Below are 21,559 nucleotides of genomic sequence, written 5' to 3' on the forward strand. Positions count from 1 at the left end.
TAAGAGTGGAATGACATTTTGTATCTATTGTGCATGCGTGTGTAAATGCATGTTTACCTTGAGGTCACTGATGCTGTAGCCTTTACGCAGAGTGATCTGGAAAACTTCCAGCATGCTGAGGAAGGCAGCCAGCCGACACAGACTCTGCTTCCCACTGCCCCCAACCCCAACCAGCAGGGCGTTACCGTAGGGGGCCTCCAGGATACGACTGATACGACACCTGAACACAAACACCAGAATTAACAGTGTGTGTATGCTCTGTAGTTTACACATGCTCATTAGTGTAAATCTTCCCTTGTGCATGTTAGCAGATGGTATATATTCGAATGTATGCATTTCTGTGTGTGTGTGTCTAAGTTACTTACACATGCTGGATAGCTTCTTCAAACAGTACCAGGTCCATGACAGCGTGCAGCTCATTATAATGCTCCAGAGCATCAGCCAGTGTCTTCTGGAGTTTCTCCCAGTCTGAAGCCTGACAAGATGGGCAAATAAACAAACTTGGCTCTCTTGAGTAAGGGCAGCAGTGTCCAAGTATCTATGAGGTAACTTCCAGATACATAATGAAATTAAGTTATTATCAAGACTTGAGTCCATTAACTTTCAATTCAAACCCCATCTAGAAAGAAAGGCAATTAGTTTGCTAATGGCAGTGCAGTCATCCTCATTTATGTTCTGACAGATTAAATATGACAGCAGAATTTGTGCCATAAGGTCTTTGAATATGTGAGCTACAGATAATCCACATTCTAAATTGATTAAAGTCAAAAACAATTAAACTCACCCATTTTATTACCACAGTTAATAAAGAATAAATGGATGCTTTAAAAGGAACAACATGGACTCCTGATCGGAAGAGCTCTGACTAGCTTGTGTGTATATGAACATGTCGAACCTGGTGATAGCGAGGCTCTCCCACTCCCTGGGCAAAGTGACAGTACACCAAAGGCTGGTGGATAAAGATGGACTCATCTATTCCCTGGAGAAAATTGGCAGAAACAGAGAGATGAAAAGGGCAACCAAACACTGGAAATACCACAGTTTAACTGCTCTTCAGTGCCTAGAAAACAGAAATAGAAATACAGCAAATTATTTTCAGTGAATCAGTATGACATACTGCATGAGAAGCCATCATCTTTTTTTTTTACATTCTTGTATTCAAAGGGGTATTGATTGAGAAAAGACATTTCTCGCCTAATATTGTATTTCTAAACATTTTAAAGATAAACACCTTACTGTACCTTCCTTATTTCCTACCTCAAAATATCTCTTGCCAGTGTCCAGTAGGATTTTATTGAAGAGTTCCACATCTTTTTCTTCCATCAGTTTGTCAGAGTAGACCCTGGAGCTCTCATGCAGCCACAGGTGAACCAGGTCCATGGGGTAACGGATACTCTCTGGCAGGGCAAACAGGATACCCTACATACCAAAATACATGGAATTAAAAATCATGTAATTCAGTCAGACACGCTTGATGTTAAAGTACTAATTTATCTAATACATCTTCATCCCCACAAAACAGCAACCACTTATTATTCCACTGAAAACTATAGATAATGGACCCATACCTCTGTTAACTGTGAATCTCATTATCATTCATCAAAGTACATTACCGAGGAGACAGCAATTATTTCACATAATATAGTTTTGTATTTTTTATCACTGCATGTGTGTTACCTGGAAAATGTTGGAGAGGTCTCGCAGGTTGAAAATGTAGTGGAAGCGTATCGCTGTAGGGAGGAAGTTCTGACTGATTTTTTGATGCAGACAGATAGCTGCCTGGATAATCAGAACACAAATATAGATAGATGTAGAGATGGATGAGCAGATATTGAGACAGACAAACAGATGGGAGTTATTATGGATAGAGTGGCTGATAAATTGATAGACAAATCAGGTTATAATGTAGACAAATGCTGCACTGATGCTGTGGGTGTACCTGGATGAGAGTTCCGACTGAGCGGGAGACCCCGTAGCTGAATCCTCCCTGTAGGAAGTGAGCTGATAGGATGCTGGAGAAGATGGTGGCTAATGCATCGACACTGGGGAAATGTACTGCAAACACTGAGAAATGCCTCTGAAAGGAGCAATGAAAGATGTGACAATGACTATTAAAACTCTGAAGGAAGCAAGTAATTATTAACTAGATTCATGTTGTCATTAGTTATTAGCTTTCTAGGACATTCTAACTTCAATTCCACTTCTGTTTTTTTGGCTTGTTTATAATTTATTTTTTTCATTTAATTGCTTCTTGCTTTGACTGCTGAATAAATCAGTTCTGTGTTAATCTGCACCTTGATAAATGACTTTGTAAAAATGCTTAATGAGCTAATTAAGTAAAGTAATTGTAGGAGAAAGAGCAATGGTGGTGTGTGTATGTGCTTCATGCCTGTAAGCATGAACGTCTGTACCTGTAGTCTGGGGTTGATAGAGAAGCTTCCAGCTGTTGGGTTCATACAGGTGATATACTGGCAGTTATGAATTTCCTTTAGCACCAGTCGTTGTCTGTCATACCTAAAAGGTTGCATCTATTTAGATTCAATGTAACCATTAAATTCATTATAACCTGTATTCAATGCACAGTACATAGTATGTTTACATAGAGATGTATTGTGTCTCAGTCCTACCAGTGGTTGTAGTCGAGGTGTTGGCGTATGAGAGTGTGCGGCTGGACGGTCCCATAAACATCCACCTCTGGCATGTTGAGGTCATCTATGAAGTAGATGAGTCTCTTAGCAGTAGGAGGAGCAAATTTACGACCAGCTTTCTTCTCCAGTGGTTTCTCCAGGACACCTGAGGTCCAAATAATGCGTGAGGGAGTAGATAAAATGTGTCAATAATTGGAGAGATATGGATTTCAAAATGCAGTGTGGACCAGGAAAAGAGAATTAAAAACACAAGCAATGAATGCTTGGAAAGTCAAGAAATATTAAAAGGTAAAAGCAGTGCGGTATAACAAGATGTCAATATACAGGAAGCGTCATGATCTTATTTGGTACTGGGATTCTGGGACTCTACTCGCACAATGTGTTCAGTAATAACAATAACAATCCCAAATAAAAATTAAAAAACTAAAAATCTATAAAGCATGATCTTTACACTTTTCCATTACATTCTGAAATAACTAGCACTGCTATACCTTACAAAACCCCACCTGTGCCATCAGTGTGTAGAAACTGTATTTATCTTAGTAAGCACCAACCTCCCTGTCAAAATATTTGTTTTCATTCCTGTAATTCTTACGCTGCAGCATGGCTGATGTGGTGTAGTAGTTGAAGGGGACTTTAGCCACCATGTAGTTCTCCTTCAGCTTGGCGACTTTATCAGACACCAGGATGGTCTTGCCCACTCCGGCGGTGCCCACTAACATGATAGGTTTGCCCCTCTGGAGCAGCAGGTCCATAAAGTAGGTCAGACAAATGGTTTCTGGAGTGTGGACCAACACAGTCTGAAACGCACATTGCATAACCTGAATGAACAGGCTTGTCCAAAATGTGGCCTTTGTATGCAACGACACACATCATTAGTACATACCTGTAAGGGTATATCAGGCTCTAGCTCAAATGGCACCATCTTTTCACTCCAGGGAGTAAACTTTTTAGTCTCAGAGTCAATGAAATAGTCAAAGACGGTGCCCTGGGAAGGAAACTTCACCGCTCTCATCTCTTTAGACCACCAGCGGCTGAACTCGGCACGGTAGTCATTCAGCTGGAAAGGGTGTTGGGAAAACACAATATTGTAATGTGATATAATAATCTGAATTGTCTGATCATCTACAATGTAAAACACTGGAGTATTCGCTCTTGAAGAAAACATTGTCAACATGTCACCACACACATGATCCTGGAAGAGGGCTCCTCCAAAGGCCCAGACACAGGCGAAGACAAAGTAGATCTCATAAAGTTCTCGGGGGGAGTCAGCAGGAGTGTTGTCCTCTGTCAGCAGGCAGTCCAACAAGGAGCACAGTGTCTGATTGGCCAAAACATATAAATGTAACAGCCAACTGGACAATACAACATGCAAAAACACCACACAGAAATTCAACACCTTGTTGAATAACACTGAGAAGACGAGATTTAAAAGGTATGTGACATGTGACAAGGTGTGTTCTCACCTGCACCATGCTGTTTTCTGGTATGGGAGTGATGGTTTTCAGGTTGCAGCGGACTTGTTCCAGGCAGTACGGCACATACTTATCAAACAGAATGGTGAGGTTGGCTCGCTCTGATTGGGCATGTCGGGTGTCTATCCAACTTGTCACATACCTGGGAATACAGTAAAGACAGCATTGCTAAACAAAGTGCAATTTCAGAAACGTGAAGAGACAGAAGTCCATGAATTTACATATGTGTTTGTGTGTGTGTGTGTGTGTGTGTGTGTGTGTGTGTGTGTGTGTGTGTGTGTGTTTGTGTGTCTCTTACGAGCTCCAGCCAAGATCCTGTGGGTTGACATAGAGAATCCCTGCCCTGGACACAGTAGCTGGAGTAGCAGCCTTCAGATGAGAGATCTCAAAGAGTAGACGCATGGACGAAGACAAACTGATCCTCTCGTTACTGGCAAGAGTCAGAACCTGGACAGAGGAGAGGAACAAGTTTTGTGGAGCTTTAGCATTAGTTCAAATACACACAGAAATAAAAAGTGACTGGCCTAACTACACTTGGATAAAGGACAAAATCCAGCATTAAAAAAATAGAAACATAGGACAGAGAACAAGGACACATTCTGACCTTATTGTCATCCATAACTGTGTTGAGTGACTCAATCCACATGGGGTCAATATCCCCATCCAGAACAATCCATTTAGGTCCATCGTGGCCCACTGAGGTCAGCTCTCTCATGGTAGAGGAGAACAGACCTAAAGTAAAGAGTAAAATAAACAGTGGTATATAAATAGCATTTTCTTTAGATTGTTCCAGCGCCAGACCAGACTGGGGAACATAATATTGTTTAATGTTGTACTACTGCAAACTCATGTAATGGAATCAAATTATTCCATATCAAAACTATTCCAACATGAATGTGAACCAGAAAAAGTACTTAAACAAATTCTAATTAATTCTGGGAAAAGGCTTGGGAATAAATTATGGACTTGGCACCAAAATAATTCATGCTTGACAGCGACCCAAAATCTGGAGAAAACACTGGTTCCCTTGATCACCATTTAAATTCCTTGTATAATCCTCAAGCTCCTCACCATCTTTCCACTCTCTGGTAGCAGGGTGCAGGTATCCAAACAACTCGTCTGTAGTCACAGCTTTAGGGTTGATATCGTTCCATACGGTCTTCATCTTCATGTTTGCGTAGGTCCTGTGTAGAGTCTTCAAGATCTGATGAACGAACATTATAAATACAGTTTATGACACACTGTGCACCCCGTCTTGTCGCAATGGTTATAAGCCAACTTTTATAAAAAAGAAAGTGGCATTGAAAATAAATGGGCAAATACTATTTTATATGTGGTTTGATGGATAGTTATACAAAAGTTAACCTGGCTTTTTCCAGTTCCCGGTCCACCTACGACGAACACAGAGTGTCTCACAGCGAGTAGTTCCTCCAGCTGGGTCACCTGTAGACACACAAACATTGCATCATACTGGATTATTTAAATTATTTACATTCTTTCTCACAAAGCATACACATATTGTATTCATTCATGTTCCCAAAGGAATTAAGCATGCAAACCTGCAATTCAGAACTATAATTTTCAAGTATAAAAAACGGTAAACACTGTAATTAACTGTTTTATTCATCAAGGTTATATCTTTATAGATATCAACAATCCTCAGACACTATTTGTGTACAATTTGTTTAAGGTAAAATATGTAGCAAAAGCCCTTGGTACTTCTACTTAAATAGAGGTGTTTTCATTTTTCACAGAGAATAAGGGCACTTCCTTTTCGACATAATATTAAAATGGGGCACCTTAAGTATGAAGTTCTCCTCAGGCTGCAGGCGAAGTTCACAGACTGACTGGCGAACAGCGTTCTCCAGCTCAGGGTCTCTCTTCCGGGGCACGTCCAGTTGAGGAAACAGGTCGCTGATCAGCCCGAGGAATATCGGCACGTCACTGGTCACTATCTTAGGCAGGTTGAAATCCCTCAGTGCCCGCATCAGCACCTAGGGATGAAATGACCGGTTGGATGTCATAATGCCAAAGCAGTTTGATAAACTTGATGTGAGGTGCTTCAGTGTGAATAGCAGTATCCATCAGTGCCAACAGATTGAGGCGTACCTGTTCTTCAGGTCTGCTCCGGTCTTCTCTCTTCAGAGATCCGGCCACAACCAGGACCGATTTGATAGCCCTTAAACCCCAATCGTAATGATCCTAACAGATATAGGGAATTAACTATCAAAGTCATGAAAGCAACTCACATTTTTTTTCACAACAAAGGGCCACAGGTTGGACTCGAACCCATCGCCGCTGCAGCAAGGGCTCAGCTTTGGTACATGGGGCGCCAGCCTTAGCAGGTGAACTATCAGGGTGCCCCACCCAAAAATATTTTAGTAGCTCAATCATAATGATCAGAGCAAACCAAAACAAGTGGAAGAAGAATGTGAGTGCATTTAGAAGCTCCTGATACATATTAGTTCATATATGTTCACCATGCGCTCATAGTAAGAGTTGAGTTAAGTGGAGAAAGAGGGGTGTGTAAGCCACAAGTCACAAGGCAAGCATCTGATGAATGAGTAAAACACAATGTTGTAGCTTCATTAGCATTGCATTATAGGTGTTGCGTTGCTAAATATGTCAGTATTTCCCATGGCTGTTGGTAAGAGTGCTTGTTCTGGTAAAACAGAACTTGCTTTTCATTCCTTTAACATTCATATTGGCTTTCTAAACAGTACACACACATACTTAAACGGCAGAAGGTTACAGTATATTTAGTGTTCTGTATATTAAGCAGTGAGTGGTTTTGTGTACCTGTTTGGATAGGAGCTCCTTACAAAGAGTGTACAGGCTGATGAACTTGCGTGCCAACAGACGAGCATCTATAAAGCCTTCTGCCACCAACATGATCTCACAGATGAGCTCAAAGTCTGGGATCACCATGGCACAGGGCCTGAACAGTTAACAAACAAGCTGTGAATTAATCGTCATTGACATTTGTTAACTCCTGCACAAAATTTCCTCTTTCTCTCTGATTAAATCAGACCTGAACAGAGCCTTGAGGTTCTCTGGGAGCTCAGCCCTGCCAGCATAACCTGGGTTCAGAGTGATGAAGATCCCCACGGTTGACTTGAGCTCAATCTCCTCTCCAAGGAAATGAAACCTACATACACAGCACCAATTACAGATTACTAAATAGGTTCGTAGAAAAGTCTTAGGCTGGATTAGCAGACGAATTAATAAATACATATTTGTATAGTTTATAACGCATGTCACTATTTCCACATCTACCTTTGCTTCTTGTTGCGTACAGCATCCTGTATAGTTTTGACCTGTACAGCTACCACAGACAACACTTCCACCGAGATCCTGTTGAACTCATCAAAGCATCCCCACACCCCTGTCTGAGCCAGCCCTTTATAAATGTTACCTATGGACTGAAGAAAATGTGATGAGACAGAGAGAGTAAGTTGGTTGGAATGAATATGTGAGTACGTGGCAATTTGAATAGAGTAACTATGACACAAATGGACACTACAGAGAACATCTATACAGTCCGTGCTACCTTGTAGTCCATCTGTTCTGAGCAGTTGAACACATATACCATGATGCCCAGGGAGCGTCCAAGGTCTTTGGTAGTCTCTGTCTTACCGGTGCCAGCTGGGCCTGAAGGGGCACCACTCATTGTCAAATGGAGGGACTGGGTCAGGGTTATGTAACACCTAACAGAAGTAGGGTTGAAAAACATCAGTAACCAAAGTGATAGCAAAATGTGTAATAAAGTGTGCGATATATAATGTGGCATGAGATTTAATGTTTATGTTTTTTGCCCTTGTAGGAGATGACCAAAACACACATTTACACCCATTTGCTTGGGAGTTACATACCTCTATTACTAATGTTTGTCTTCACCCTCTTTCTTTCAATTACACATTTTTAATAATGTGTACAATCTGTGTGCACGTGTACTGGTGTCACACACATTCATGTGTACCTGTCAGTGAGTGGAGTAATGACCAGTCTGTTAGTGTTTCCCAAATATTCATAGCTGAACTGGAACTGTGCGTCACAGATGTTAACGTAACAGTGTCTAGTTTTATCGTCCCAGCGATGGCGTAACTGGGACAGCCATGCAAAGGCCTGGCCTGTTGTCACCTAAGAGACACATAGAGTAATACCAGCAAGAAGGTCATATTGCTTGTATAATGCCTCATTCAACAATAGTATGTTTCACTTACCTTCTGGCTTATGAGATTGGCGACCACATCTCGAGCATGGACATCAATAGTGCAGACGGTCATAATTTTCTGTCTGTCTCCAGGAGTTAAATCTCCGAGCAGCATGTGGATCAGTGAGTTCAGCTGTGTGATCTAGAAAAACAGAATTCAGCAAACATCACTGAAAAAAAAAAACAACCCTGTGCGTTCACCCAGCCTCCTGACAATATCTTGCTCTTCCCTACCTGTTTTCTGTTGTAGTCTTTGAGAGCTGTCTCAAATCCTTCCTCCACCCTCTCGAAGGCAATGCCCACATCTGTGGCCCACCACACCTGACTGCCAGTCAACCCTACCTATGGATGGAAAGATAACAGAGGCAGACAACAGATGAGTTGAGTGTTTTATAAAGTTAAACCGGTAATTCTACAGACTGTATATGATGAGACCTGTGCAGGGTAGTCAAACAGCCACTGGTCTCGTGGTTTGTCCTCATATGCAGCCACGGCCTCCTGGATCTCCTTTCGCACTGTACAGCGCATGGTGCTCTCTAAGGCACTCAACCAGCACTCTGCCTGGAGACAGAAACAAAATGTTCAAAATTCAAAAAATAGAATTACAAACTATAAACCTTGGAAAAGGCATGACAATTAAACACATAGTAACTGTGTACACACAAATATACACATACTTCACCTCATAAACATATTATTTATTGTATACCAAAGTAATGTAAGTAAGGATACAGCATTCAATTAAATTTTTCAATACCTGTCCTTCACAGACACATGGCTCAGAAAATGGAACATATTCTGCCTCTCGGCTGTACATCCCTATAGCAACTGCCTCCCCATCCTCCTCCCCTCTTCCACCTCTGTCAGAGTCCTTGAAGCGAAGATCTGCTATGTTATCAAACAGCTTTAGCAAGTGTCTGGTCACCTGGAAAGCACATACACAAACACACACAGAATATAGTTCCCTTTCTATTTTAAAGGTTATGTTGTTTACGGACCATAATCTTTTGGACTGGACTGGAACTTGACAAAATGAAAAAAGAAAACTATAAATCAATGTCAAATTTCTACTTTATCTTTATTAACATTCTCTGCTTCATAAATCTAAGACAAGGTTTGAAGAATATATTGAACTGATAACAACAATGTGCTGACTATCTCTTTATAAGTTCTCTCTTGGAAAACATTATTAAATAGTTATATGTCACCTGTTTGGGCTGTGTTCCCTTGGAGACAATCTCCAGAAGGTCTGAGGCAGAGACAAAATAAAATCTGGGGAATGTGAGTCTCTTGGTCTCCAGGTACTCGGCCAGGGCCTTCTCGCACACAGACAGCCTCTGCTGCAGGGTCTCTAGGTTCTCCAGGAAGCCAGGCTGGTTGGTCACTTCTACCACATTACTGTTCTGCACCACAGCAGTCATCAAACTCTGGATGAGAGAAAAGGGAGTACAATTTGAGAAAAAGAAGCAGATACACAACATAGTAATGTGGTGAGATGGATGCTTGTAGGCTCATGTATTATTTGTTACCTGGAAGTCAGTGTGAATTCCCTGGAAGCGCTCTGCATCATTGGCCAGCTGGCAGCGGATGTCGTGGCTGTTGGTGAAGATGCTGTTGAGGTGGGCCCAGGTCCTCTGGACGGACATCCAGGAAGAGATGACCAGGTCAGCCACCATTAGCTTCCTCTGCCATCCGCTCACCTCTGCCTGGAAATACTCCACGTACTTACTCATCAGGATGTTCTGCAGCTGAACCTGAAGAGAAATAAAAGGGGGAGCTTTACATGATCATCTGTAAGAACCCACTTTAATGTATGCTAAGATAAATTAAACTATGAATATCCATTGATTACATTTCTGTTCCTTTTTTTTTAGGCAGTTGCCTCCTTAATGTCAGGGACCGAAAGCAACACTAGAAACTGAGATGCTCTATACCAAACAGGATTCAGTGTTAAACAGCAATAAACTACCAAAATAAACTAGATATCACATGCTTGGGTAAATCAGCAAAGTTACTACGCTCACCTGGTTGTCCTCCAGTGTTTCTATCAGATTCTCATCTGCTTTGAGCAGCGGGGTTCCTGTGCTGGTATGAGTCTCATACGACAACAACATAACACTCCATGTCTGGGTTATCTCGGCCAAAACCTAAATGTAGAAAATGTTTCTTTACAAAATCTGCCATTTGAAGACAAGAAAAAACATAAACATTGTGCAGTATGGTAACAATAAAACTTATGTTTAAGGATGTTCAGTATGATTAAATTAAGTTTGTGATTGTTTTTGGTCATTTTTTTTAAGAATATGGTATACGTTAGAATTTTTAATCAAATGATTTGGGACAGTATTTGTTCAAGACTATTTGCAAATATTGTGACAGACAAAAGGAATTGTCTATATACGAATAATCTTGTCCCTTACGACTACTGCCTTGAAAAGCAGCACAATATCAAACCTCTAAGACCTGATTTTGTTAAGATACTGAACTAAAGGAACATCCATAATTCATTTTTTATTTATTTTCCCTGATTTTGTTATGTCTCTTTTTTCATAGCTATCCATTGAAAATGAAAGGAAAGACTATGAATATATCCAAATTACAAAAAGGTTGAGAGAGTATATTTCTGGTACAAGATATTGTCTTACTCCTGTCCTCTTTTGTTTAGTACTTTTATTCAGGGTTTTGAAACTGAATCTAGACATTTCTCTTCCTGCTTACATACAATTTTTTTTATCTGGTCGGTCTCTATGATTCTTACTTTCTCTATGGCCATTTCTTTCACAGCCTTGTCCACTATGTTTTTGACCTCATCCTCCACACGGTGAAGCTGTAATTCCAAAAGGTCCCCCAGGGTGGTGCCTTCCCCCATCACAAACCTGACCTGAGGACCAAAAGTAATAATTGACAACCAGGAGTGTGATCAGATTTCAGATCAGGATAATTGGGTTCACTGAACTGTGCTGGTCATTTCACGAGTTGGCAGGATGGTTGAATGAAGGTAGAGTACATGAAGACTAGATTAAAGAAGAACAGAAGAAGAAATCAGTAGAGTGGGAAGTATTGTATACAGTGCAGATTGTAATAACTGATGAAACATTATTGGAGATGGTTGGAGACATTATGAAGTAGCAGTATAGATAGCCTCATACCCTGGTGGTGTTCATAAGCTGCTGCCAGTGTCTTTCTCTGACAGCAGAGTTTTGCAGCTCGTTGACGGCTCGCAGAGAGGTCAGCAGGTTCTTCACAGTAGACTCCAGACCCATGTAGACGTCCCACACACGCACCTCCTTCTCCAGCACCTTCATCTCCTGTGATGTGCAACAGAGGTAAATTATGAGCAAAATGTACTGTTTTCCTCAACCCGAGCAAAAATGAAAGATTAGATTGTTTGTCCACGAAAGCTCTTCATACTTTGGCAAATCGTCTGAGCTCCATGTCCATCTGCTCTACATTGATCTCTTTCCATGGAGTCTTGGTCCAATCCTCTATACTGGTCTGGCATGGAGAGGAGAATGGATACATTAAATCTGTGATTCTCAACTGAGCTTTACAGAAAATTTTTTATCTTTTTGTCATCTATAGATACGGTGTGGAATTCATAGCCTGTGGGTGTCTGCAATGTAGAAACTCGCAGTGACATAGTCTCACTATGCAGGCACTTTTGTCTTGTCAATGATTTATCTATAGAGCTGCAAGATAGCTAAGAAAACCAAATGTACCTTCACAAAGATGACCATGTCCCAGACTGCTTTGACCAGTATGATGTCAGAGCGACACTGGCGCAGTTGCTTGTAGTCTGGGAAATTGACTTCGAAAAGATCAGCTGTGTCCTGCAGCTTCTTCATTTCTGCTTCCATCACTGCTACCACTCGATTAGACTGGAGACAGAGATGCTTTTAAATGCTGTGGCTTAAAATTGGGTTTGTTAGATTGGTTTTAGTCATACACTGTAAGGTGCTACTTTGCAATGAATGACTTTTCCTTTTCCTTTATTTAATAATAAATAAGAAAAAGTGCTCACCTTATCAATTAGTTTAAATGGCTCTTCCACATTGATCTTAAAGATTGGTTCAGTCCGAAACTGTTCTCTGAACTCATGCTGCTTGACCTAAAAGGTGAAAAAAACACAAAAAACCACTGTACATTCAGGATACTCTGAAGCAGCAGTTACTGGCATATCTGGCGGGTGGTGGTCAGTCATATATAATGCAGGAAAGAAAGTGAGGAGGTTTATATGTCAGATATTGAGCTCTTTGTAAGGGGTTGCGACACTGACATCCTATCCGGCTCACACGCAGCCTCACCTCAAACCGGACACATTTCCTGCGTATAACTGAAACTTCATTTGATTGTAGCGGTGCCACTTCATGTTTAACTGTGAAAGCAATTTTCCTCAAACTCTTCCACTTCTCCGGCAGCTCCTGTGTTTTGTGGTGACAAAGTGAAGAATGTAACATAATGATAAATGTACATATCTGTAAATGTGTGTATCTCTGTATTTGTACACACTTCTAGCTGTGTGTAGACACTCTCTGGCAGCTGCTGCCCGTAGGTCTTGAGGAGTTCAGCAGTGGACTTGAGAGGTTTGAAGTGCTGTTCGGTGCTGATCTGTCTGTCTCGTATGGCCATGAGGTGTCCCATGATGTCCACAAGGCCTGCATAGTCGCCATCTGACACCTTCTTGGAAAGACCATGGGCCGTGTCCTCGACAAAAGAGGATAATTCTCTCACGCTACAGGATAGGAAGGACGGAGGATTATGCAAGGTCACATTACAGTTTACAATGTTTTAAACATAAACAAATATTTGCCACTGCGTATTTTATATTACTTTTTATTTCTTATCTTATCGCTTTCTGTAATTCTTGTCAATTAAGAATGATAAACATATGTGTGTGTTTGCACTGTTCATGTGTGCATCTGACCTCTGGTTCACGTGGTTGAGCAGGTGCTCCTTGAACATCCAGCTCCATCTCTTGATGACATTCATCAGTGTGTGCTTGAAGGGTCTGATATCTAGCTGTAACCAGCCACAAAACACCCTCCTGTCCTCCATCTTGCTCACTCGTATATACAGAGACTCAAACAGGTTGATCTAGAGGGAAGAATGATACAGTGACTAAGAAACTATGGTTGTACTGACCAGCCGCATAAATACACTAAATGATGGTCAAGACAAATTAAGTTAATTGCTGTTTGAACTAAAGAATGTGAAGTATACCTGTTCTTTGAAGTTGTCAAGGGTGGGTGGGTTCTTTTTCAGTTCATAGTCAGCATACAGCTCTGCTTCCTCTGTACTTAGCACATGGCCATATAGCAAGAACTGCCTCATAAATTCAGACCTGTGAAAAAAGATCAACCTTAGTAGGAAAGAAACTGATGCATGTAACAAAATGATAGAAAACCAAACACTCCTGACCTGTCATCAGTCCAGAGGTAGCGGTAGCTGGCAAATGATCCCTGATATTCTCTAACCTGAAAATCAACACAGACAATACTGTAAGCATCATAAATGAGCCTGCATGTGTGGACAGCAAACCAAAACCCTTACCTTGGCAATAGCTGCGCGTGCCCGTGAGCGGATTACATGGCACATCTCTGACAAATCCTCCATTTCATTTATGTCACGCTACAAGATAAAGAAACAATATAGCATATGACAAGGGTGTGTGTACATGTAAATACATTTCTGTATATTTATATGTATGCACACTGTGTATAAACCTAGAATCTAATTTGTATAGCACCTGATAGTTATCCAGTTGTTTATGCTTTGCCACTCTGGGAATGAAGGACGCCGTGTTGGTGATGTTGGCCACCATCTTATCCACAATATCATAGAAGTTACCATTGTGGCTGAAGTCCAGAGAGGGGTCGAAGGTCATTTCATTGCTGTTGAGTACCAGCTGGACTTCAAACAGTGGTGTTATGCGCAGTGCTGCATCTGTGTTGTCCATGAAGTACTGCAGGGAGCAGCGTACGGCACTGGAGAAGCCTGTCAGGATCATGCGGTCCACATAGTCTGTGTAGGCCTGCCACTCACTGCTGTCCAAGTCTGTAACACCGAGCAGGGACTGATTCTCCTGCAACACAGTGGAAAAGTGATGGGTAACCCTAGATGCCAGAGAATATGAGTGAGTTCTGCAGACAATACACGTCCCTCTCTCCAGCATCAAGATCAAGGTGAGTGAATATACCTGCAGCAGTTTGTGTATTTGCTCCCCTGTACTGCTGATGAGAGTGTGCTGTTTGGAAACACTCTCTTCAATGTCCGAGAAGATGAGAAGAGTAGAACCACGGCTCTTTCTGGTAATGAAGGCACGGTGGCTGAATTTTGCCATAAGGGCCTGGATGGCCTCCACATTAGCTTTACTCTTCTGGACATGACTAGAAATGCTCTGACGAAAGCAAAAAAAAGACGAAAAGCAAAAACCAGTAATTACATCAGTACAGTTGTGTTTGTTATAATTGAGGGAAACTGGCTTGGACCACATGAGGAGCATGCCAGGTTTCATGCTACGTTGGCAGGCAATAGTTTCACTGCAGCTTGTGATATTTATATTGTACTAACTTTTATCTAACTTTTTATATTTCAGCACACATGCAGCCAAGACAGGATTTTTTATTGTATTTAAATATAGCTGAACAGTGTGAATATGCTGCAAAATAGTGTCAACATGAGTACTGAAAAACTAGCATTGCCTTGCACCTTCTGTTTGTTGACAATGCAGTCGAAAGATTTCCTTAAAACACACAAGAAATATTTAATACCTTGACCAGGTCCCTAGTGTTCTGAATGTAGTCCCATAGCTCATCTTGAGCCCAGGTCAGCTCCCCGAGGGCCGGACCCAGCTGTCGTCTTGACCCGTCCATCTCATCTTTTACCAATCCCAGCTCTACAGCCAGGATGGTACTGTGGAGCTGGTTGTACCACTGGGTCACCAAAGTCAGTGTCTGTGTGTACTACAGGACACAATATAGCGTTGACGCTTTAATTCTGACAATTTTTCACAATTCAAAACAAAAAAACAATGTACAGCCACATACAGTAGCTCACAAATACAGCTGTCTGACATTATAGCCAATGCAACACTAGAAGATTAGTTACCCACCATGTAGAGTTTCTCCCGTTTGGAGTAAAGGTGGAGAGCTGCTCTAGGAATGTTTTGGTTCTTCAACATGCCCAGATACTTCACTTCCCTCAGCACTGATATCAACTGAGGAGAGAGCGGAGGAGTAAAAGCAGTAATTAGATCTAAAGTTGTGGTATACTGTTTTGTTTCTTTTTTATCTTGACAGCAAAAACATGAATAGACAGGAAAAGCATCTTAAAGTAGAGATCTCCTTAAGATCGAAGGTCTATTATGAATAACTGAGTGGTAGATAGAGAAGGCCAATCACTGTTATGAAGTACACACCACATTAAGTGCACACACAAATACACAGTGCATCAGATACGTTGTTTATCCTTGGATTATAGTGCCTGATTTTTACATTGCTGGTTATACATATTCAGTCTTGTCTTTTTTATATTTTGTGATTTTACTAATGCAAAATAGTTCCTCTGTTTATTCAAAATAAACCACAGCTGCTACTGCTGGTAGACACCACCACACACCGGCTACTGGATGCAGAGAAATGAAAATGAAGCAAATGTAAAAGCTTTCATGACTTTAGCTACATCAATATTGCTTTGCAATAGTCAGTTATATGTTGCAGTAGAAATCTATATTTATAAATTATTTGTGCTGTAAATTAAAATAAGTTTAAAACCAAGTTTAATCATAGAATGTCTATCATAAACTTTCCACTATAATTCTCTGAATGTAGCATCATTTTATCAGATGTGTTATCAGGATGACTGCACACTTCTGCACCAGTCTCAAACAGACAAATGCCGTACATTTAACACAGTTACATAATATCTGATTAATAAATATATCTCTTGGTGATTACACCTTCTCTGTACTTACTGCAGGACTGAGGTTGACCTGGTACAGGCCTGTGTCAGTGTCCACTGTGAGCAGTGGTTCCTCCAGGTGGGTTTGACAGACTTCCTCCAGGCCTTCAGTCCACTCTGAGAACAGCTCCTCATCATGCTGGTCCAGAACCTCCAGAATGTGCTCACACTTTTGGAGGACATCATCTGCTTCAGCAGACCCCAGAGGCCTGGGAGGGAGAGAGGGAAGGGGCAAAAAAGACAAAGAATAATAAGATATGTAGTCAAATATCAAGGCCATGTGTATCTTATGTTTGACAAGTAATAGGATTTCAATGCTAAAGTAATATTTTAATCAGAACTGCATAACAGCATACCTATCACAGTTATGAGCCAGTTTAGCCAAACAATCCTTTTGAAATATTAATGACTTTAATTTATTTTAAACCAAAACAGATACTACATTTCTAGTAGAGATTGCTTTTTAGAATAAAGACATTCTTAGAGAACATAAACCTAAATAATGTATTTAACTGTTCTAAATTTTGTTGTCACAGGTTGCAACCGACTGAAAACTGCTAGCATCAGTATTTGACAACCTGGGAATGAGAACGGGTTGTGAAGTGAAGTGAAAAACGCAAAAGGACCTATCTAGAGCCAGTGTTTGGTTTGTCTGTTCTGGATAACTGCAGAAACATGGCATGAAAACATAATATATGTGATATGAATATTATATTCCATTTATGCCGATATCCTTAATGTTACATAGTGGACATTTAAAAGGATTGTATTAAAGTATTAATGGGTCTGTATTGTATATATATATATTGATGCATATTAAAGTAAATTCAACAGCAGATCTGCTGGATAACAGTTGCTTCATGAGATAATTGTGTCTGCATGTGATGAGCCCTGTTGATCCATACATATGCACCAGCTGGCAGAGATTGCCCCTGTTGGTGAGGATGCGATTCCGAAGCTCCTGTGACCATTTGAGGTTGCCGGCCACTGACGGCATATTTTTCCCCAAGACTGCACAGCCTGACCGCAGCTGAAACACAAATGCTGAATTAATTTGGCTGATTACTGTATTATATTCATTACTTTAAGTTAATACATGTGTGAATTATAATACCATATTTGTCATATTCAACTCTTAGAGACTTCCCTTCTAAGGCATAATTTAGTGTGGTAACTGGCTGTAGACTGACCACATTTGTATATACTGAAGTAACTGTGTCAATATTCAAATTTCTAAGTCATTGAGAATATTAATTTCTGTTCAACCTCTCTTACCCCATCCCTGTGTTGATCAAGTATAAACTGGCAGTGGTCTATTTCCTGGTTGAACATGGCCAACAACACGTTATAGTTAGGAGAAAACAACTGGTGGATCCTGGGTCTCTCAAGCAGGGTGCTGAAAATCTTCAATAACTAGATCAGACACAAAAACAACACAGACTCAGGACAATGTTCATTTTAGACATTAAGGTTAATATAATGTGCAATAACATAGTTCTGATTTATGTAGGCGGTTCCCTGTTTTTAATCTAAATTTGATGACCAAATGCTTCTCAGCTGAAATCAATGTGATTATACTACGCTAACATGGTGAATGCTCCTTTAAACAGATACAGTACTGAAAAAGTGCAACTGATCAACCCTCTGTCCCTGAGCAACCTGCAAGTATATAGCTAAATACCGTAACAGGATTGTTTAAGGGGTCAAGGGATAACAGACATACCTTGAAGGTTGACTTCAGGTTCTTGGAGTGCTGGAAGGCCAGATTAAGGATAGTTCCCAGCCTCTGGTCAAAATCTCTGTTCTGCTCCATGAAACGATTGTAGTGACACACAAAATCCTGGACACAAGATGGCATTAGACTTAGGAAACGATGGATCTTTTCAGTCTCTTTCCTGATTAAAAAGCTTTGAGTCCACTAATAAGGCAATTTTTATTCCATTACATTATCATTGCAGCACTTCAAGTTCTCCTTAGCTGAGCTGAAATAACACACATGTGAAAAATATATCATAACACAAATCAATTTCTGATAGAGTGCCAGTTTTGATTGGCTGAGTCACACTGGAAGCTGTTGTAAAATAGCTGTAAAATATCTAATAAATTAAATATTGAGGCACTGACTAAAAATGCCTGCTGTCACTGATTCTTGCATGTTGCTTAGCAACTACTTTGCTTTGCTACTTTTCAATTAATATACTGCTGAGCAGGAAAATAACATCTAATTGCTATTTTTTATGATTCAGCTGTGCCTGTCAATGCCACTTATAAATTGCTGTGAATCACAAACCTTTTGGGCTTATTAATTACATAGCAGTGTGATATCAAAGTCAACTGCAACAAGCTCACTGAGCCTCACATCGTTAGTATAGTCCAAGGGGTCATATTTGCTCTCTCTGAGGGCCCGCCACCGGTCCTGAAACTCCTCGCTCATGCTGAAGACCATCTCACTGAGGACTTTCCCTCTGGATCCACCCAGTTCAACCTTCTCCAGTTTCAAAAAGTCCAGAGCTGTTGCAAAAAGTTCCTATAGATGAGAAGACAACTGGTCACTGGTGGGTCGAGGAGATAGGATGGAGGAAATCATGTAAAAAACACTTCCAATTTTGATAAACAATAAACAAATCAACAGACAATAAATCAAAAATATACATTCAAAATTAATATACAGAAGTTTACTACTTATAATGATCATGTTCTGGCATCTTTTTCTGTGCACAATTTTAATCTTTTTTTAAAACAAACGCACGCAGTACTAAGCAAATCAATCCATGCACCTCGATCATAAGCAGCCTTTCCATGATGCGGTCTGAACGCTGGAACACAAGCGTAGCTGGAAAGTCCCACAGCTTGATGGTCTGGGTGTGTGTGTAGTACTTGGGGATGCACTGGCGGTAAGTATGAAACAGTTGCTTGAATGTACGGAGAACTGAGATGGTAATCTGAACTCTTTCCACTCCCTCCTCAAGCTCCATCTTAAACAGTTCTTCAGGGATAAGGTAGGAAAAGGCCTGGATGAAGACACACAATTATTGAGAAGATCACTTTAAATTTCTGTCACCCTTTCTTCCACACATAGACACAGAGATGTGTCACTGTACCTTTTCAATGATCAGGTTGCAGAACTCCTGCAAGAGGACCACTATGCGTTGTGGAGTGCAGTAGTATTGGGATTGGCTCCAGATGAGACAGAGTGTATGGAAAAGAGGAGGCAGTAGAGTGTCTATCTGTGGAAAACTCCTCTCTTCTAAGCTGCTGATCAGTCTCCTCAGAGGGCGTAGATACAGATCTATGTCCTCTGCTTCCAGCACCGCTATGATAATCACATATAGAAGCACTCATGGATAACATGATCCTAATTAGGGGTTAATTTAACAGAATTAATTTCATACAGTTGTGTAATAGTGTTCTTGGATTGACAATTTCTAGCAACAGTGGCAATCACAAAAAAGAAAAAACCTCACAAAAAAGGTATACTAAGGGTATAACTCAGAAGAAATTATCAGCCTAAATACAAATATTTTTGTACTTAGAAAAAAAGTTATTTATACATTTGAAAAAATGAAGAAACAGTACTGGAGGACACTATTTTAATAATATAGCAGCATATATTAAGACAATGCTTAATATGTTTCTTAAATTCTGAATGAGAAGTTGGGGTGTGAGAGACTAGATGACAGAATGAGGAAATTAATTAATTAGTACTGATAAATGATGAATAATGCTGATCTACCCTCATTGACTTTGAGGCAGATGTCCTTGAAGGAGGAGTAGTAACTGCTCTTGACTCGTCTCAGGATCTCCATAATGTGCTCCACTTTGGGGCTCTGGATCTGAAAAAAAAACCAACATCATAGCTGCTTTAATTTTTACAAAGTTTATAATGTTTGTCTGAAATGTGTAAATTAAATTATTCGTTTGTACTAGACTACATTATATCAAGAGGCGTTTCAAATTTTTTATCCTATTTACATTCATGGGTGTGGAAGATTATTAGAAACATCTCTGAATATAATGCAGTCAAGTACGTCACCACTAACCATGACCTCAATGCAAAAATACAGTGTCAACAACTGAGCTTTACAGGCATCATCAAAAGCAGACTTTATGACAGAAAAGTTGTATTAGATTGCATTAGACTGAACAATACCTAATAAAGATAAATAAGGACTCCATAAGTGGAGTGGACATTTACTAATTCAGCCCTTTGAAGCTGTGGAAACTGGTCTTTAGGAATAACAAGAGTCTCATATCCAGTCTATGAATTAAAAACCTCTATTGCTGGAACTTTGAGAACTGCCGTTTCAGTGTACATTTTGTATTGACTGCACTCCTGCCAACTTCCACAGAGCCAATGTCATACTTGTGATTGGATGCCCAGCAGGTTTTCCCTCTGAGTGGTCCAAAACTGGAGCTCCACGTTGGGGCCTGGGTGGTCTCCCTGGAGCAGCACCATACCAGAGTCTTTCTTCAGGACATTCCATATCTGTCCAGACCACTGAACTATCAGAGTTTCTATAGAGTATAACAAGCCACGGTCCAGTGGCCAACCAGTGGGGCTGAGAGAGACAGAGAGTGAGGCAATCAGTGTGGGTAAAAATGGCAATATGGACTTTTAAAGATGAAGGTACAGCAGGAAAACTACAAATAGGACTGTAAATGTCTTGACCAGTGGAAATATTCCAGTTTGTGTCTCTCCATAAAGCAGCTTACATGTTATGTTCAAAGCTACATGAGAAATACATGAATGAATCGATGACATTAACAATAGCTAACACTGCTGCACCTGTTGAGACAAACCCTGCAGGTCAACTGACAACTGTGGTTTTGGAGATATTTCATAGTGATTCTTTATATATATATATTTTTTTTAACTTTCTGAATAGTTAGTTCTCTTGTGTAACTACTGAAACCCTATATAATAACCCATACAATAAGATCAATGTAACGTTAGATAAGTGAAACGGATACAAAGAAGTTTAATGTTGTGACGCTTTTATTTATTATTATTTTATTTTGTTGCGTCATACAAAACAAGCAGGTAAGTTATAGTCACTTCCGGATACTGGTTGAACAGTCTTCGAGTTAAACGGGTAAAAAAAAAAGAAGCACGGATAATATTTTTTAAATCCAGGTGAATAAAAGAGCATTTAACTAATGGGGGGGGTTTCAACTTAGTTTTAACTAGGAAAAAGACGAACTCTTGACGAATACGGTAGCAAAGTAAGCTAGGCTGTAAACACTGACCTGAGTACAGTGTCCTG

General features: G+C 40.4%; 1 protein-coding gene across 1 annotated transcript in view; it reads right to left on the bottom strand.

Moving 5' to 3' along the window:
* The window catches only part of dnah9l (dynein, axonemal, heavy polypeptide 9 like), a 34,283-nt gene extending 13,576 nt beyond the window's left edge, over positions 1-20,707 (bottom strand). The window contains exons 1-54 of the mRNA XM_051406547.1: positions 20,659-20,707; positions 20,029-20,128; positions 19,397-19,608; positions 19,073-19,306; positions 18,655-18,822; positions 18,019-18,135; positions 17,571-17,708; positions 17,201-17,325; positions 16,309-16,504; positions 15,448-15,552; positions 15,107-15,298; positions 14,533-14,733; positions 14,083-14,418; positions 13,887-13,964; positions 13,755-13,810; positions 13,557-13,677; positions 13,261-13,430; positions 12,846-13,068; positions 12,641-12,757; positions 12,358-12,444; positions 12,056-12,214; positions 11,748-11,831; positions 11,486-11,644; positions 11,095-11,217; positions 10,361-10,483; positions 9,866-10,090; positions 9,545-9,763; positions 9,094-9,261; positions 8,772-8,897; positions 8,571-8,678; positions 8,347-8,478; positions 8,103-8,263; positions 7,674-7,830; positions 7,400-7,545; positions 7,155-7,271; positions 6,923-7,061; positions 6,233-6,325; positions 5,923-6,117; positions 5,489-5,566; positions 5,195-5,327; positions 4,728-4,855; positions 4,422-4,570; positions 4,115-4,265; positions 3,838-3,969; positions 3,535-3,708; positions 3,244-3,448; positions 2,628-2,793; positions 2,412-2,514; positions 1,940-2,077; positions 1,678-1,779; positions 1,258-1,419; positions 896-979; positions 366-475; positions 58-220 (exon numbers count right to left, since the gene is read on the bottom strand). Coding sequence (XP_051262507.1) covers positions 58-220; positions 366-475; positions 896-979; positions 1,258-1,419; positions 1,678-1,779; positions 1,940-2,077; positions 2,412-2,514; positions 2,628-2,793; positions 3,244-3,448; positions 3,535-3,708; positions 3,838-3,969; positions 4,115-4,265; positions 4,422-4,570; positions 4,728-4,855; positions 5,195-5,327; positions 5,489-5,566; positions 5,923-6,117; positions 6,233-6,325; positions 6,923-7,061; positions 7,155-7,271; positions 7,400-7,545; positions 7,674-7,830; positions 8,103-8,263; positions 8,347-8,478; positions 8,571-8,678; positions 8,772-8,897; positions 9,094-9,261; positions 9,545-9,763; positions 9,866-10,090; positions 10,361-10,483; positions 11,095-11,217; positions 11,486-11,644; positions 11,748-11,831; positions 12,056-12,214; positions 12,358-12,444; positions 12,641-12,757; positions 12,846-13,068; positions 13,261-13,430; positions 13,557-13,677; positions 13,755-13,810; positions 13,887-13,964; positions 14,083-14,418; positions 14,533-14,733; positions 15,107-15,298; positions 15,448-15,552; positions 16,309-16,504; positions 17,201-17,325; positions 17,571-17,708; positions 18,019-18,135; positions 18,655-18,822; positions 19,073-19,306; positions 19,397-19,608; positions 20,029-20,101 — 7,761 coding nt within the window. The 5' untranslated portion in view covers positions 20,102-20,128; positions 20,659-20,707. The remainder of the gene's footprint in view (positions 1-57; positions 221-365; positions 476-895; positions 980-1,257; positions 1,420-1,677; positions 1,780-1,939; positions 2,078-2,411; positions 2,515-2,627; positions 2,794-3,243; positions 3,449-3,534; positions 3,709-3,837; positions 3,970-4,114; positions 4,266-4,421; positions 4,571-4,727; positions 4,856-5,194; positions 5,328-5,488; positions 5,567-5,922; positions 6,118-6,232; positions 6,326-6,922; positions 7,062-7,154; positions 7,272-7,399; positions 7,546-7,673; positions 7,831-8,102; positions 8,264-8,346; positions 8,479-8,570; positions 8,679-8,771; positions 8,898-9,093; positions 9,262-9,544; positions 9,764-9,865; positions 10,091-10,360; positions 10,484-11,094; positions 11,218-11,485; positions 11,645-11,747; positions 11,832-12,055; positions 12,215-12,357; positions 12,445-12,640; positions 12,758-12,845; positions 13,069-13,260; positions 13,431-13,556; positions 13,678-13,754; positions 13,811-13,886; positions 13,965-14,082; positions 14,419-14,532; positions 14,734-15,106; positions 15,299-15,447; positions 15,553-16,308; positions 16,505-17,200; positions 17,326-17,570; positions 17,709-18,018; positions 18,136-18,654; positions 18,823-19,072; positions 19,307-19,396; positions 19,609-20,028; positions 20,129-20,658) is intronic.
* Between the last annotated feature and the right edge of the window lie 852 nt (positions 20,708-21,559).

This window comes from Dicentrarchus labrax, unplaced genomic scaffold (assembly GCF_905237075.1).
Source record: "Dicentrarchus labrax unplaced genomic scaffold, dlabrax2021, whole genome shotgun sequence".
NCBI classification, from domain to species: domain Eukaryota; kingdom Metazoa; phylum Chordata; class Actinopteri; family Moronidae; genus Dicentrarchus; species Dicentrarchus labrax.